This window comes from Rhyacophila brunnea, unplaced genomic scaffold (assembly GCF_057557595.1).
Source record: "Rhyacophila brunnea isolate RB1 unplaced genomic scaffold, BYU_Rbru_1.0 scaffold_6, whole genome shotgun sequence".
Lineage (NCBI taxonomy): Eukaryota > Metazoa > Arthropoda > Insecta > Trichoptera > Rhyacophilidae > Rhyacophila > Rhyacophila brunnea.
This window is the reverse complement of record NW_028233276.1, coordinates 10,598,226-10,615,999: the sequence shown is the minus strand read 5'-3', so window position 1 is coordinate 10,615,999 and position 17,774 is coordinate 10,598,226. Positions and strand designations below refer to the sequence as shown.

Genomic DNA, 17,774 nt, shown 5'->3' with positions numbered 1-17,774 from the left:
CCTGTCGTAACATATATTATATCTTTTCATGCTAAAAATGCGAGCAAATGGTCCACATGACTGAAAGAATGTATATGTTACACCGAATGTGCGAAATTGACTATTACATGAAATGCGCAAAATTTTGGCTAATTCATGTAATAGTCAAGTCTGTTGCCTTATTCATGAATTAGGTAAATTTTCTGCTGAGTACATGAATTCGCCAGGGTATGGAATTCTTGAACTGTCAACATGACAGAAGAAAAAGTAAATTTAATACGGATGGTTTTATTAGTTATAATTGGACATAATATAATATTATTATTAGGTTAGGTTAGGTTAGGTTTGGTTTTGTAATTCTGAATTAAAGTATTCAACTGAATGTCCATTTTGAGGTTAGCTATCAAGTGTCAACAAACTATCACAAACATTCAATCGACCAAGCACGAATCAAATCACGAAAATACTTTTCAATAAAGTTCTTCCGTTATCATATTATAGTTCTAGATTTCTTTGCGCATAGTAAATAGATATGAAAGTCATTGCAGTTACATATTGTTTGGTATATTTTTATATTATAACCAATGACATTTGTTTAGTTTGATTAGTTGCAAAAAATACCACCGGAGCGCGATCATCTATTTTGACCATAGATAATATATGTACATTTTGACCAATGCATGAGCATTTGATACATTTAGTTAAGTTGCAAAAAATACCACCGTAGCGCTACTATCTAATTTGTCCAATACATGAACTAGGCAGAAAAATTACTGCCGAATTCACGCACTCCAGATATTTTGTCTAATTCATGAATAAGGCAACGGGCTTGCATTTTTCATGATTTAGGCAAAATTTTGCCCATTTCATGTAATATTCAATTTTGCACATTCGGCGTAACATATACACTTATAATTGTTTCGTGTGACGGATTTTGAAGTTACATAATTCATTTTTTTACAAAACTTCATTCATTTGATCTACTGTAATACAGGTAATCCCCATTTGCTGACTTGTTGATATAATTTTCTTTTCAGATAAAAGAATTTGAAGGTAAAGAAACAGCACAGTTGGTGGATCGCTACAAATATCTGGATCTCTATCCTTGTTCTGTTGCTGAACTCAAGTCAATTGGATACACCGAGGTAATATTCATTTTTACAGTACCATTCATTGTTGATATTAATTTTGTTCACATTTTACCTGATGAGGTTGGATAGACTTTTCTAATCCGTGTGTGTGACACTAATACTGTGCATCAATAAATGTGTAGCCATGAAACTTAATAAAATTAGCTAATGAAACATGTCATATTAAATAAAAACAAATAATTAATGTTAAGGCCGTACATCAGTTGAGGCACGGTCTAAAAAGATCGTTGCTAGGCGATGCGCGGATTGCGGGTCGCGGGTGCAAATGACGCCTGTCAAACGAAATATTATTTGTCATATAAATCCAACATACGTCCATTTTATGTTCTGTTTATTGTTCTATTAGTAACAATAATAATATATTCATTGACATGTTTTCTTTTTAAAGTAAATGGGTAACGTTTTTAGTCATCTTTACACGATTTAAGAATTAATTGGCCCGTCGCCATCACGAAGCAAAGTGACGTGTTTCTAGCTCGACGTTCTCTCACTGAATGCGAGCGAGTCCAAAATTTCGTCGCGCCTACAGTTGAAAATTATTTGCCGTTTCACTGATGCGTCACCTTAAGGTATAATCCATAGGATGGCCATGCGGCTTAAGAGCCGGCCTATAACATCGTGGGTCCCAGGTTTGAATCCTGGCTCTGGCAAGTACACATATTGTTTTTCAATTTGTGTACGAGTCCGAACTAACATAATAGGTTGAGCAAGTGACTGACATCCATTTCTCGTAAAAACAAAATTTGCTAATACAAACTTCCACCTTGTGGAGGCCCATATGATCTTATTAGGATCGGACATGGTCTTCATAATCCATAGTAGGTAGCGTATCTGCAATCTTGTACGTATACAGTTCGCCGTAACACACTTCACCGTGAAATGTTGTATCGGAAATATATGGCCGTATATTAAAGACTACAACCTCTTCGTGTCGTATAGTACTGACATAAAATTCATGTCTAAATAAAACACGGTTCTTGCCGGTTTACAGCAGTGGTTTTCAAACTTTACGTTACTACGCCTCCCTTTTAAAACAATCTAATCTTGGTGCCTCCCCCCCCCTTTTATTTCATTAAATACATTTTTACACAAATTGCTTTTCTTCTTCTAAATGGGCTCGATATATGGATTTCATTGCATCTATGTAGAAAATTCCGTTTCGCATAAATATGATGTTATGAATGGTAGCAGTACCTACTTGCATTGCTTTTCTTGACAAAGTATTATAATATTCTTCAGTTCGATTCAACCAAAATTGAACAAAGGTTTTTGTTTCCATGTAGTCATTTTTATTAGTTAGGAAATACACTACGAATAATTATAAAATAAAATTCTACGTGTGAATTATTATCAACCACACTACGGCGACTTTTTTTACTGATAGAAGGAATTTATCGTGTGTGTTTATCTCACTTAACTGGTCGATCTGCAACGCCGGGCCCCCGGCCTGGAACCCTATCAGCCCCCCTCTTGTGGGGGCCATGCACAATAGTATAGAAATGAGGTATAGTAAAATTAGTCTCCATATCTTCATACAGGTTTGCAAACAACCTAACTTTTATAGGACTGTTTTTTATGTAGTTTATAACTAGCTGCCATTTTATAAATTATGCACTTGTAAACTGCAAACCTGTGGCTACATTATTGTGTTAAACTTTTCGCGCCTCAGGAAGGCACGCCCTCCTAGTTTGGAAATCGCTGCTTTACAGGAAGCCAGCAGCAAACAATTTTTGAAAATAGCCGATATACTGGATTATTTGTTAGGTTAGTGACACGAGCAGAAACGCCGACCTTCAGTTAGTGTTTGTGGCAGAGTATGGTTTAACGACATAACTATACAAATCTAGCCTTGTAGTCAATTCTACTTCTCAATAGCCTTGCGACAACCTCACGACACGGTTCAGACAGGATATATAAGTCCCATGGTTCTAAACTATGGAAGAAGCAGGGAAGAAATGGTCGAAAAAGACCATGAACAGGTAACCAGTAGCGTAATCGTTTAGTAATAAGAAGTAAAATGTATGTTGTTAACCTTTTCTTTGTAAATGTAATAAAATTTTACGTAAAAAATTTCGCCTCCGAAAGTCGAGACTGCTTAAGTGTAATTGGAACGCTGTGACCACAGGCCTCGAAATGACACGTCGCGTAGATTTGGGCGCGATCTAATTTGGAAATAATTTCCGGGAAATCTCCATTAAACTTAGAAAATAAGTTATGGGAGAGATTGTTTACGTAAAATTTAGCAAGTACATGCTTCAATAACTTTTATAGCAATAATGGAAGTGTATGAAAATTGAAAAAGAAAATTGAATATTTATAAATTTATATACTGTATAATTGTAAATAAAGAATTTTAATACTAATTTTATCAATACAAGATAGAAGTTAACTACCGTTATAAAAATACTGTAAACGCATACCTATATTTATAGACGCGTAATTATAATTATAGATTTTGTTAATGCTATAACTTGCTGACTATAATGAATATTGTAAAAGTAACAATTGGAAAAACTTAAGATTCTGGTATAGATGGGTTTCTACCCATAAACAATAATAAATCTTAATCGCGTCTTGGGTAAATAAAAGAATCAAATACTACAACTAAAAATACAAATTGACGTGTGACCTTGAACTTTAACTGAATTCTGTTCGACTAGAATTTACGGCCCAGCTGTGTTGAGTTGCCAGATAAAAATAGATTCAAGGTTACGTTTAGATTACTATGGAAAAGCCACTATTAAAGACTAAATAAATTTGTAGGCGCTTGTAATTAACATCTTGTTAGGATTAAGCATTTATATATTTAAGTTGAAATGTTAAGTATAATATTATGGAGTTTTCACGTAATAATGTTCGTCCGAAAGATAAATATCGAATGAGAAAGTTTCTGCGGCACCAAACAGTTTTATTAAAACTTAGTAAAATTCTATTGGCCTAAAAAGGCCAAGAGTGGTGGAAAGGACTGGTACGTGGGTGTCAACCTTTCGTTTTGACATTTTAAATTTAAAGACTGCCATTCCCTTATTTAGTACCCGAATACTTATTCCGATACCTCGATGGAAAGCTAGAAACTTTCCCCTTCGTTTGAACACGAAAAATCATATAAAATCAACTATTTTGCTTACGTCATCGCAACGGCGTATTTAAGGGACTTGTTCTAGAGGGTGTTTAAAACATCCCTATTAAGACTTTATTTTGTGAAAATAAGGTAGAGTAAATTTAACCCGATTTAATTAGAAGATATCTCTATTAGAAAGTTGCCAGGAACGGGAGATATACGTAAATTTATCCCGTGAGAGAAAGATATACATCTGCTATCCCTTACGGACTGTTTCCTGTTAAACCTCTATCCGAAGGGTATAAAAGGCGACCACTTTTCCCGTAAAATCATTAGTTTCTACACTCTTCACCAGCGATCTTCAGCAAGCAGCAGTCCTCACTGCTAAGTTGGGAGACATGGTTCTCAGTAAATTCGCGATACATACGTACCAGTAAGTCCCCTCCGGCGGGCAAAACGTAGCGCGAATATCTCGTATCTGTCGGTAGTGACGTCGGCCGCTAAAACGCAGCGCGAATAGCACGTATCTGCCGGTAGTGACGTACACGCGGAGTAATTTTATTTTTCATTACTCATCATACGAGGTGACGTAATCGGGATAAATTACGCGATCGGATTTGTTTTACAAAAACAAATTAATAAACTCAGTCTGTAATAATAAATTTTACAAATCTTTTCGGGATTATAAAATAAATTTTTGAAACTTTATTAAGTAAACATAATTATAAAACAAGTTTTGGTAAATAAATTTGTAAACATAAAAACAAATTTTAGTAAATAAATTTGTAAACATTAAGCAAACCTTTTGTAAACAAGTTTGTAAACACAAATAAATATTTGTAAATATGCTGTGAACATAAATAAACTTTATAAACAACAATAAAATAATTTCTATTCTTTTTATAAACCTAATACTGTGTGACCAAAGAATAATTTATATTTTCTTTCTTATGGGAAAATATTTCATGAATTAAAAATATCCAAAGAATATCTGCGTACACATTCTCCGAGTTAGGTGTGACTTTTTGGGAATTTGTGAAAGATTTCACAGAGACCCTATAGTGAACAAATAAATAGTTTACTGATACTTTAATGAGATTTAATTACGGGAACAATGATAGTTAACTTTATTGTGTGACCGTGAACTCCAGTACCTGAATAAATTCGGCACCACACCAGCTGAGAGTTTTATTCGGGAATTCAAAAGTTGTGATACTACAAAGGAGATCCACCTCTCCTAATTCATCACTAGTCTCCTCAGTGACGGCCCGGTAGCATTATTGAGCTAGCCGTGAGCCGGGTCATGTCATTATGGCGCCCAAATGCGTGCGGCATCTTCAGGTTGCGAAAACCTGAACGATCCTACAACTAGGATCTACTAAAAGATTTTAAAAACAATATATTGTGAAGTGTATCAATCAATTGTGGTTACCTGAGAGGTTTTAAGAACCTTATACCGGAGCTACAAGAGCGATCTACCTCAACTTTATAAATGTGAGTACAATGAAATAAAGTGTAACTCGCATTAACGAGGAACCAGTGATGAATACTTTTGAAAAATATAATTTGGAGAAGAATATATACGTAAAGGCGACTGTATATAGAATACTTTTCTTGATTTACTTGGAAAAGGAAAGAATAAATAAAATAAATACTTTTGGTAAATTATTAGAGTCAGATACCGACATTAAGCAAAAGTATGTCGATGAGACTATCCAAAGGATCTCTCTGACCCTTTTAAACCATAAAGAAAGTATAAAAATAAATTGTGTTACTCACCGTAACAGAAATAATAGAATTAAGAATAAAATGCACAATAAAAATTTCATGTGAATTTTTAAGCTTTTTTCTAAATTAAAGTTGAGTACCATACAAGTATAGGTACAAGAACCCAGACAAAGAAAAAAATTTTTGAAAAAAAAAAATTTATACTACTTTGTACATTAAAATCTCGATAATTATCATAATTACCGTGACGTCATGGGTATAGGTACATGAAGGCCTGTACCTATTACAATATAAGATTTTAAACGGAGAAGATTGGACGCTTGTAACAGGAGTTGCAAGCCTTCAGGGTTATCAGCGACAAGCAGCGCATGCCCTCCAAAAACTTTAAACGTCGATTGCGGACGAACGGGTGGTCGTAGGAAGCTGAAAATTGGCGCAATCGATAGCTGAAATTTTATATGAATTTACGGTCGAAGGTCCGCTTCTTCCAACTCCAGGGGACGGAGGAATTCGAAGAAATTATGCCGAACCCTGTTCCGGGTCCGAGTGTAGAAGAAGACTTCATATTGGAAGAAGGCTTGCAAAACGCGCAAGTATTCCCCGAAGAGGATTCATTTTTGCAAGTAAGCACGTCGGATCCCAAACAAAAAATGGCACCACCAGAACCAGCCGTATGTACCCCGTGCCATGTTAAGCCAGAACTCCATTCCACCTATGAGGGTAGCCCAAAGCAGAGCGTTGAACTTTTTCTCCGACGCTGCAGAGAATATTGCGAAGCTGTGAAGTACCCAGCTGAGAATTGGACAGAGTTGGCTATACGTCAGCTCAGAGGAGAGGCCAAGACTTGGGCCAAAAATATTGACACCTCGGACAGCTGGCGGTCGTTTAGTAACGATCTGAAAGAGCACTTCGAATCGCCTTCAAGACGTCGTGCTCAACGAACGGAGCTCGAACATAAAGAGCAAGGATCTCAAGAGGGAGCTTATGGTTTCCTCCTGAAGAAGATGGAATTAGCCGAGGTACTCCTTCCGGAAATGAAGTCGGAAACCCTGGCTTCAACCTTTTATGACCTACTCACCGTGAGCGATCAAATAAGGGTTAATCAAGAGAAATGGAAGACGATGGACGAGCTGCTTGAAGTAGCTCATACACTTCGACCATTGAAATCGGCATTGGCTTCCGTGCCATCTCCAGCAAATGCCACCAAGGCGAATAATGAAAGGAGACCCGTACCACAAAATACTTGGCGCGAGAAGCAGCGTTCGGTACAAGAGACTAACGCGAAATCTGATAAGACCACGGAGGCTGTTGATAAAAGGCCTCCACGGCAATCAGACCAGCAAAACGATTCAGAAAGACCTGCGTACCGCCCATGTCCTCGCATTGAAGAGCGAGGCGGTGCCCGACAAAGGCGCTGTCAACATTGTCCTGGCTTCCATGAAAACAAGGATTGCCCAGACAGGCAAGCAGCTCAGCAGACCAGAAAGGAGCCATGAAGACGGCTCGCGGACCGGGTTGATCGTCGATGGCTCCAAGACGACGAACACTGGCGGACCGCCGAAGAGAAGACTCAAGAAGGTGACACGAACGTTCCTCGAACGCCGTTCAGCCGAGTTCTAGCTAGTGATATAGACGCTCTTCTGGCGAATAGGGTTAACTGTGAAAGTGAACTGAAGGACACCCTTCCGGTGAAATCATTTAACCCTAAGGTTCACTGTGAGGTCGAAGCTGGCCCTAGTAACCAAGTTAATCTTTGTACAGGTCCTCTTGTAAAGGATAATAGCGTAAGACCGGAGAAACATCGCAAACGTGATATTAAGAATTCTGCTAGTAAAATAGTAGAAAATTTTAATCCTTTTACCGGCGGCGAAATAGAATATAAAAAGTTTTTAGATAAATTAGAATTAGGAAGTTATGAAATAAATGTTGGCGGCAAGGAAGAAGGTTATCAAGATAAGCAGTTAAAGACAGCTAGCAGTGGATGCGGCGAAGGCGTAAGCAGTGGCGCTCTTGGTGTGCTGAGAACATCGGCAAACGTAAGTAACTGTAGTCTCGTCGATACTGACGACAGATCTCTTGTAACAAATGATTTAACGAATTATTGTGCTTCCGCTAACCATTTGTGTAAAAATATTAATAGTACTAATTATACTAAAGCCGAAGCTGGCAGTTTACTTGATATTAATAGCGATGTATGTAGTTTAGATAGTCGATCGTCGTTGCAATCGAGCAACGAAACTTTAGGAAGGGACTTACCTTTTAAATTAGCGAACAGACCCCACGAGGCTGACGTTAAGAATATTATTAGGAAAAGTCGAACTAATCGTCGACTACAAAACATTAATACCTTCGGTAAATTAAGGCGAAATAAACTTAATGAAGAAGAGCTCATAGCATTAGATGACTATAATCGTTATCTTAAACAAAAATCAAGTAAATGTAAGTCCTTTAGTATTAAGAATGTTAAAAATAAATTGTATAGGCTTAATAAGATCAATTTTGATAGTGTTAAGTTCGAATTAAGAAATATGAACTTAATGTACATAAATAAAGCTAGATATAGTGACGAAAGAGTTGTTGTGTATGATCATCGTCTCAAAGGCGGTAATATACTCAATAACGGAGAACAAGAGTTATGGGACTCAGCTACGGCTGCCCATAACCAACAAAGCAAAATTTCTACGGATTTTCTCGGTTCTGTAAATATTTTAGATCCTAGGGACAGGTGTAGTCGGGGACAGAATTTTGCGGCGTGTCAAAAGACACTACCATCTGTAACGACTGCAGACCGTCCAAATAGCGTAGTCAGAAGTACGTGGACAATTGTAGGTAGTACGTTGGATGCGCCGGGTGAAGAGAAATTGCCAACTACTGCAATTGCACGTAATAAAAATAGTTTACCTCATAAAGATTTAAATATTAAACTTGATAAAAATGTTAGTAATAAAAGTGCTTTGAATACTAGTGTTAAATTGATATACATGATTATGATAAGCGTGATATACATATCAGTGATAAGTGTGATATATTTTAAATTAATAGCGAAGAGAGTGTTGCTAGTTAAGGCATGGGGAAGCGCATGGCTTCCACGCTAAGTCCTTTACTAGTATTCGGAGCTGCGGTGCGAAATAGTTTGAGAAGAATCTGGCTAATGAAAGAGCGGACGACCCGGTGGTATCACCTACGCCGCTTTCCGAAGCTACCGACGACAGAGACGAGGGAGTGCACGCCCTGTCAGAACGTCGTATGGATGCGCAGGAATGTGCGCGGGAAGAACTACTGGCGAGTTCAAGAACAGATTCCGAACTTAGCGGTGGAGAAGCTGGAGTGGAAAGAATTGTTGACTCGACAATATCAAATGAAGAGATGACCCTTGGCGAGAGGCTGGATGCGTTGGACGCAGTCCTACGGGACGCCCCCATCAAGATAGCGCCCCCCAAGAGAGAATTTAGGAGGATGGGACGATTGGGAGGGCGGACCGACCTCCCGACGCCCGGGAGCGAAGATCAAGGTACTACCTTTGGCGAGTGGCGGGATGCGTTGGACGCAGTCTTACGAGACGCCCCCATCCGGAATGCGCCCCCCAAACGTCAGTATCAGCGTATAGGCCGATCAGGTAAGCGTCGCTCAAAGCGATCGCTACCGCCTTCGCCTGTATGCCAAGTCTTTTCTCGAAGCGAAAAAGAAATAAGTCTTCGGGGAGAGCGAAACGAAGAAAGTGTTGCTAATTAAGGCGTGGGGAAGTCCGTGACTTTCACGCTAAGTCCTTATTAGTATTCGGAGCTGCGAAACAAACAAGTCTCTAGTTAGAGCGACCAATAAGTCTCTAACTAAAGCGAGCTATAAGTCTTCGAGAGGAGCGATAAAGAAATAAGTCTATTATCGAAGCGGGCGACAAGTCTTCGAGAGGAGCGATAAAGAAATAAGTCTATTATCGAAGCAAACAACAAGTCTTCGAGAGGAGCGATAAAGAAATAAGTCTATTATCGAAGCAAACAACAAGTCTTCGAGAGGAGCGATAAAGAAATAAGTCTATTATCGGAGCAAACCACAAGTCTTCGAGAGGAGCGATAAAGAAATAAGTCTATTATCGAAGCAAACAAGTCTTTTCTCGAAGCGAGAAAGAAATAAGTCTTCGGGGAGAGCGAAACGAAGAAAGTGTTGCTAATTAGGGCATGGGGAAGTCCTTGACTTCCACGCTAAGCCCCTAATAGTATTCGGAGCTGCGAAATGAAGACGTGTTGCTAATCTAGGCGTGGGGAAGTTCGTAACTTTCACGCTAAGTCCTTATTAGTATTCGGAGCTGCGAAATGAAGACGTGTTGCTAATCTAGGCGTGGGGAAGTTCGTAACTTTCACGCTAAGTCCTTATTAGTATTCGGAGCTGCGAAAAATAAGTCTCTTAATTGGGATTGATTTCAAATTCTGTAGAATGTAATATATAGCTAGGAGTATTGGGCGTTAGATTAAATAGGTTTAAATGACCCTATGTAATTTAATATTAAAGGTATTGTCAGGGGAGTCTCCCTGGCATATCATGGTACTATGCCGTATTTTCTAGTAAGCGGGAACGTGATTCGCGACGGGAAGTCGAACTCTACTTCTGTCCATGGGTCGTAAAGGGAGCGTCTCCGTGAGCCCTCTTCCTTGCGGTTGTCCCTCGGCAGGAAAAGCAGTAGTCGTCCCATACAGCACTCACCGTCCTCAAAATAAAATCTTTAACTTCAGAATTATTACAATGTATAATTTTCTTTTATTAATTAGAATTTTAAGACCTGAATCTGGGCGAATATTAATTATAAAAAAGTAAAAGAAAAACTTTGTGTGCATGCGCAGATTTTGTGTATTTTATTTTGAATATGCTTTACTGTTGCTTTATCGCTTTGAATATTACTGTGTCCTGAGGTGATGCGATGGTGAATTGAGACTAGACATATACAGTTATGTCTTTATTAAGGGTGGGCATTTGACACGAGCAGAAACGCCGACCTTCAGTTAGTGTTTGTGGCAGAGTATGGTTTAACGACATAACTATACAAATCTAGCCTTGTAGTCAATTCTACTTCTCAATAGCCTTGCGACAACCTCACGACACGGTTCAGACAGGATATATAAGTCCCATGGTTCTAAACTATGGAAGAAGCAGGGAAGAAATGGTCGAAAAAGACCATGAACAGGTAACCAGTAGCGTAATCGTTTAGTAATAAGAAGTAAAATGTATGTTGTTAACCTTTTCTTTGTAAATGTAATAAAATTTTACGTAAAAAATTTCGCCTCCGAAAGTCGAGACTGCTAAAGTGTAATTGGAACGCTGTGACCACAGGCCTCGAAATGACACGTCGCGTAGATTTGGGCGCGATCTAATTTGGAAATAATTTCCGGGAAATCTCCATTAAACTTAGAAAATAAGTTATGGGAGAGATTGTTTACGTAAAATTTAGCAAGTACATGCTTCAATAACTTTTATAGCAATAATGGAAGTGTATGAAAATTGAAAAAGAAAATTGAATATTTATAAATTTATATACTGTATAATTGTAAATAAAGAATTTTAATACTAATTTTATCAATACAAGATAGAAGTTAACTACCGTTATAAAAATACTGTAAACGCGTACCTATATTTATAGACGCGTAATTATAATTATAGATTTTGTTAATGCTATAACTTGCTGACTATAATGAATATTGTAAAAGTAACAATTGGAAAAACTTAAGATTCTGGTATAGATGGGTTTCTACCCATAAACAATAATAAATCTTAATCGCGTCTTGGGTAAATAAAAGAATCAAATACTACAACTAAAAATACAAATTGACGTGTGACCTTGAACTTTAACTGAATTCTGTTCGACTAGAATTTACGGCCCAGCTGTGTTGAGTTGCCAGATAAAAATAGATTCAAGGTTACGTTTAGATTACTATGGAAAAGCCACTATTAAAGACTAAATAAATTTGTAGTCGCTTGTAATTAACATCTTGTTAGGATTAAGCATTTATATATTTAAGTTGAAATGTTAAGTATAATATTATGGAGTTTTCACGTAATAATGTTCGTCCGAAAGATAAATATCGAATGAGAAAGTTTCTGCGGCACCAAACAGTTTTATTAAAACTTAGTAAAATTCTATTGGCCTAAAAAGGCCAAGAGTGGTGGAAAGGACTGGTACGTGGGTGTCAACCTTTCGTTTTGACATTTTAAATTTAAAGACTGCCATTCCCTTATTTAGTACCCGAATACTTATTCCGATACCTCGATGGAAAGCTAGAAACTTTCCCCTTCGTTTGAACACGAAAAATCATATAAAATCAACTATTTTGCTTACGTCATCGCAACGGCGTATTTAAGGGACTTGTTCTAGAGGGTGTTTAAAACATCCCTATTAAGACTTTATTTTGTGAAAATAAGGTAGAGTAAATTTAACCCGATTTAATTAGAAGATATCTCTATTAGAAAGTTGCCAGGAACGGGAGATATACGTAAATTTATCCCGTGAGAGAAAGATATACATCTGCTATCCCTTACGGACTGTTTCCTGTTAAACCTCTATCCGAAGGGTATAAAAGGCGACCACTTTTCCCGTAAAATCATTAGTTTCTACACTCTTCACCAGCGATCTTCAGCAAGCAGCAGTCCTCACTGCTAAGTTGGGAGACATGGTTCTCAGTAAATTCGCGATACATACGTACCAGTAAGTCCCCTCCGGCGGGCAAAACGTAGCGCGAATATCTCATATCTGTCGGTAGTGACGTCGGCCGCTAAAACGCAGCGCGAATAGCACGTATCTGCCGGTAGTGACGTACACGCGGAGTAATTTTATTTTTCATTACTCATCATACGAGGTGACGTAATCGGGATAAATTACGCGATCGGATTTGTTTTACAAAAACAAATTAATAAACTCAGTCTGTAATAATAAATTTTACAAATCTTTTCGGGATTATAAAATAAATTTTTGAAACTTTATTAAGTAAACATAATTATAAAACAAGTTTTGGTAAATAAATTTGTAAACATAAAAACAAATTTTAGTAAATAAATTTGTAAACATTAAGCAAACCTTTTGTAAACAAGTTTGTAAACACAAATAAATATTTGTAAATATGCTGTGAACATAAATAAACTTTATAAACAACAATAAAATAATTTCTATTCTTTTTATAAACCTAATACTGTGTGACCAAAGAATAATTTATATTTTCTTTCTTATGGGAAAATATTTCATGAATTAAAAATATCCAAAGAATATCTGCGTACACATTCTCCGAGTTAGGTGTGACTTTTTGGGAATTTGTGAAAGATTTCACAGAGACCCTATAGTGAACAAATAAATAGTTTACTGATACTTTAATGAGATTTAATTACGGGAACAATGATAGTTAACTTTATTGTGTGACCGTGAACTCCAGTACCTGAATAAATTCGGCACCACACCAGCTGAGAGTTTTATTCGGGAATTCAAAAGTTGTGATACTACAAAGGAGATCCACCTCTCCTAATTCATCACTAGTCTCCTCAGTGACGGCCTGGTAGCATTATTGAGCAAGCCGTGAGCCGGGTCATGTCATTAGGTTAGGTTTTCATTCTTGAATTTATGAATTTTGCCAAAATCAGCTACGGAAATTGAATTAGTGTTCATATTGAATCTAATAAAATTGGAGACTGTATAGTACAAGGTCATCTCTTTTTGATAGATAGCTCACAGCGAAACGTTTTACGCAAAATTTTCATGTAACCAGTAGGTAGAGCTAATGTATTTCTATTATAGGTGGCGTGTATGTCAAACAGGCTGTTGGGCCTGGGTCCGCTGCAAGCACTGCTGGGCACCACCAACGGTTCAGGTAGCGGGGAAGTCCCCATCGCCTCGCCTGACACCGCCCACATGCTACCCTACAAACCCAAAATCAACGCCTTGCCTGGAGATCACCCTGTGCCAGGTACATTATACTCCATACGCTAATCCTGACAACAATTATGATATACCATATTAGGTGGGTCTTTTTAAATATATTATGCTTATTTGAAATTTGTAGGCGGAACATTCCCGGTGCCCCCGCACGCGGCCCAACTGTGCACGCTGTTGCCTCCTCCCGCTTGCTTTGGAGGACCGTTCGTCGCCGTCGACCAACTCATGGAAGTCTTCAATAAGATTCAACTTCCTGACCAAGGTACGAACCATTTTGACCTTTTGATTCCGTCTTTATATTTATTAATTACTTAACCGTTATTTGAAATGTATTTGTAATTTTAATATGTAGTACATACACATGATAGTTCTCAGTTGTTAAAGGTCAGTATCAAAAATATGAAATCTCACGAAGTAACTGAAATTATATGTCCTTGTGTTTTGTATAGTTCCTGCTCCGATTATGAAGAATGGCTGCGACACAAAGCTTTTTGACATGGCTCGATCTGTCCACTGGATTGTTGACGATGACGGAATCTCTGCAGTTCATAGAACGGTCCGTACCACAAAATTTTGATTATTTTAATGTCACACTTGTGAGATATGATCCGCAGGGATACTTTAATTAATAATTGGCTTACAACTTTACATTTTGGGAGGATGCAGTGTCAATGTTCACTCTGATGTGTTTCCTTCTGGTGATGGGGTATTCATTATACAACTTCAATGGCATGAGGCTGTTCCGCCTCTCTTCACAAATGGGAAACCATCTCTACAACTTTCTGAAAGATGTAAAAACATCTTTCGATTTCCACGGATAATGCACGCGATTGCGAGGTTGATAGCTTCCAATAATACCGACTGCATTTTTTCACTTCACGCATGCTTCGTACGTAAACGATGGTATATTCTTTGTGGAGTCTTTAATCTCTCAGTGAGCCTATGAAGCATGAATATATTTAGGCTCCATCAAGTAGAGGTTTTCTTCAACATCCTTGTTTTAAATGAATAATCAATTTTGACTGGAATATTAATGTGTTATAGAAACGTCGGCGAGGTGAAGATTCTGATGATGAAGACTCTTTGAACGCTCCCCCGCCTGCCAATGACATCTACCGACAGAGACAGCAAAAGAGACATGTCTTCTAAGTCATCGTCATCTTCAAGCCAGTCTCCAATTGCCTTTACCCGCTGCTACTTAGGAGCTGTTATATTATATTGGAAGTTGACAGAATTGCAAAACCGTGACTAGGATATAAATTGCCTTACCGAGAAAAAAAAATATCACATTTTTATGTAGGTAGGTACTCGAGGAACTAACCATTTTATACAAGCCATAATTATTACGGATAGAGCTTGTCCAAATGACGCGCGTCTCGCCGCGAGTGCATGTGGACAGCTCAATGAGGTCACCTGTACCTCGACCGCGCGCGAGAAGTGACACGCGGCGATTCCATGTGGACGGCTCAATACGGTCACATGTAGGTACCTGGAATGCGCGCGAGTCATATCAGAAAGGCCATACAATGATTAAGTTGGAACTCCAATATCTCTCGATAATATGTATAATGATATGTCTACAATGTTAAGTATATACATATGAATTGTTAAAGGATATTTATATTTAATTTACAAATATTAAAATGTAAATGACAGATCCGTTGAGCCTTCTGTTTTTGGTGCACAAGAAATGCAAAATAAGGGTTAAACACATTCCTTTCGTTTATAACTGACTACATAATATCGTCTCTGTTCTGACAGAACACACTAATTGGAGAATACTAGTTTTGAGTAATTTGACTTTGAAGTTGTTAAAATGTTTGAAATGGTCTATCATGTGAGTTTATTAAGTAATCGTAAAAAGGATGACTTTAAAATAAAGACTGTTTATTTATTAAGAAGGTTTCCAGACGGTAATGTTTGAAATAAGGAACATTTTGGTATAACTAACTCAATATGTCATTTTTTCGAATTAGTGTCTTCTGCCAGAACAGTGACGATATAATATTCAATTTTTTCTGTACAATTTGATGATTTTTGTACTATTTAAATCTAAACCTTTAAATACTTACAATACCTATTTAAAAAGTTTTTTTTACTCCTATGACCCATGACCCAATACTGTAATATCATATTCAATATTGAGTGGTATCGAAGACGATTGATGCGGATTAGGTTTATAAAAAGTTCCATAGTGACTGATGATACTTAGTTTTTAATTTTAAGAATGTATAAAAATTATAATGTTAAGGATGTTATGAATATTGTGTGTTTCCATTGCATATGAAAAGGCAAAAGTATGGTAATGGTTTCATTGTTTTACCTTAAAACTTCTTCGACTAGGTATATGAAACACAAATCTCACTTATCCAGGAAAGAAACAACATTTTTTTCACAATACAAACATTAATGGATATACAGTAAAGTTCCGATAATTTTTAAATTGATGGAACAGAAAATCAAAAAAAAAAAATACGAATTACAAGTATGACGAAAAACAATAGTACGTGAAAAAAATTTTTTTTTGTTGCAATTATTGCGTTTCCGATAGAATTCTTTCAGATTATTATCAGTTGTGACTACTATGATTTATTCATCGAATTAGTGGAAATCATTAGATTTTATAAATTTTAGCAAATACTTTAATTTACGATGGATTAAGAGTCTTTGTATTAATGGTGTTTTACTGTAAATAAATGGTATGCTGATTTTAATCTATGAGAGCATGAAATGTTTGTTTTCAGTTAAACAATTATGAAATTACGATTGTGAAATCAGACTGATTATGAAATGAATTTTCAACAGCTCAACTATAGTGTTTACAATAATTATAGCTTTTTATAGAATCAAAATCTAAATAATGCCATCCAATATGTAACAAGTTAATTAGTATATGAATATAAAATTAACAATTAAATTGCTTCAGAATCTTGTCATATGGAAAAAATAAGGAAGCTCAACTACACCATTATTAGCAGTAAATAACGTTCCTCTCCTGGACAGATCGGTACAAGAGTTATTTGATTTGTTGTAATTTTGACGCAATCCCGTATTACTGTTTTATATGGACAGACCTTGACTGAGGCAGAATAAATAATGTATATTTGTATGTGTGTTATTAATAAAATAATTCAAAAGGAAATATTGTTTTTTATTTTTTGAAATCAGTCCATATTATATTATCTGCAATAGTTGTTTCCTAAATGATGGGTCGGTTCCAGGTCGAAACAAATACATAAAAATTGATATATCTAGATTGAAAAAAAAACATTAAAACTATAATTAATTGACAAGAGACACGAGGGTTCCAAGAAAACTTATTAACAACATTAAATTGATAATTTTGTTTCAAGAAACTAATTGGAACAATTCAAAAAAAGCGGACACTAGAAACCCTGTTTTTTTCTAGTTTGTCGCTTTCTCTTTGAAATAAAAAAATATATTTTATTTTTCCCATTGTATTTAGATAGGAATTGATCGATTAAAATACAGTATAACCCCTATTTTATGTTTTTTAAGGGACTGAAAAAAAAACCTAATTGGAGGGAAAATGTAAAAGGGGGGTATTGAAAAAAAGAACATTTAAATTTTATGTTTCTAAAAAAATAACAAGTCAAGCGCGCGTAACTCGCATATTTTGAATATTTCCAACGTAAATCGCGGGAAAGAAAAACGTAAATGCGGGTATTAAATGTACTGAAATACATCGGGACTGAAAAAAATACACGCAATTGCCGGGAAAACGTGAATTCCGGGCATGTAAAAACGAGGTTATACTGTATGTTTAAAGCTTGAATTTGATAATGAATTTCTTTTGAAACTGTTTGCGGTGTCAAAAATGCTAGATTTAACACCAGATTGGAATTTTTGCAAGCTAGCCCATTTCAAAATGCTAGATCTGGCAAGAAAAATGCTACGTTGACAATGCTGCCGCCAACTGAGGCCATTG

At 36.7% G+C, this 17,774-nt stretch overlaps 1 protein-coding gene across 1 annotated transcript in view; it reads left to right on the top strand.

Annotated features, from left to right (window-relative positions):
• su(f) (cleavage stimulation factor subunit su(f)) overlaps nt 1-16,268 on the top strand; it is a 34,988-nt gene extending 18,720 nt beyond the window's left edge. The window contains exons 12-16 of the mRNA XM_085956673.1: nt 1,017-1,124; nt 13,688-13,856; nt 13,953-14,087; nt 14,275-14,381; nt 14,870-16,268. Coding sequence (XP_085812799.1) covers nt 1,017-1,124; nt 13,688-13,856; nt 13,953-14,087; nt 14,275-14,381; nt 14,870-14,974 — 624 coding nt within the window. The 3' untranslated portion in view covers nt 14,975-16,268. The remainder of the gene's footprint in view (nt 1-1,016; nt 1,125-13,687; nt 13,857-13,952; nt 14,088-14,274; nt 14,382-14,869) is intronic.
• The last annotated feature ends 1,506 nt before the right edge of the window (nt 16,269-17,774 follow it).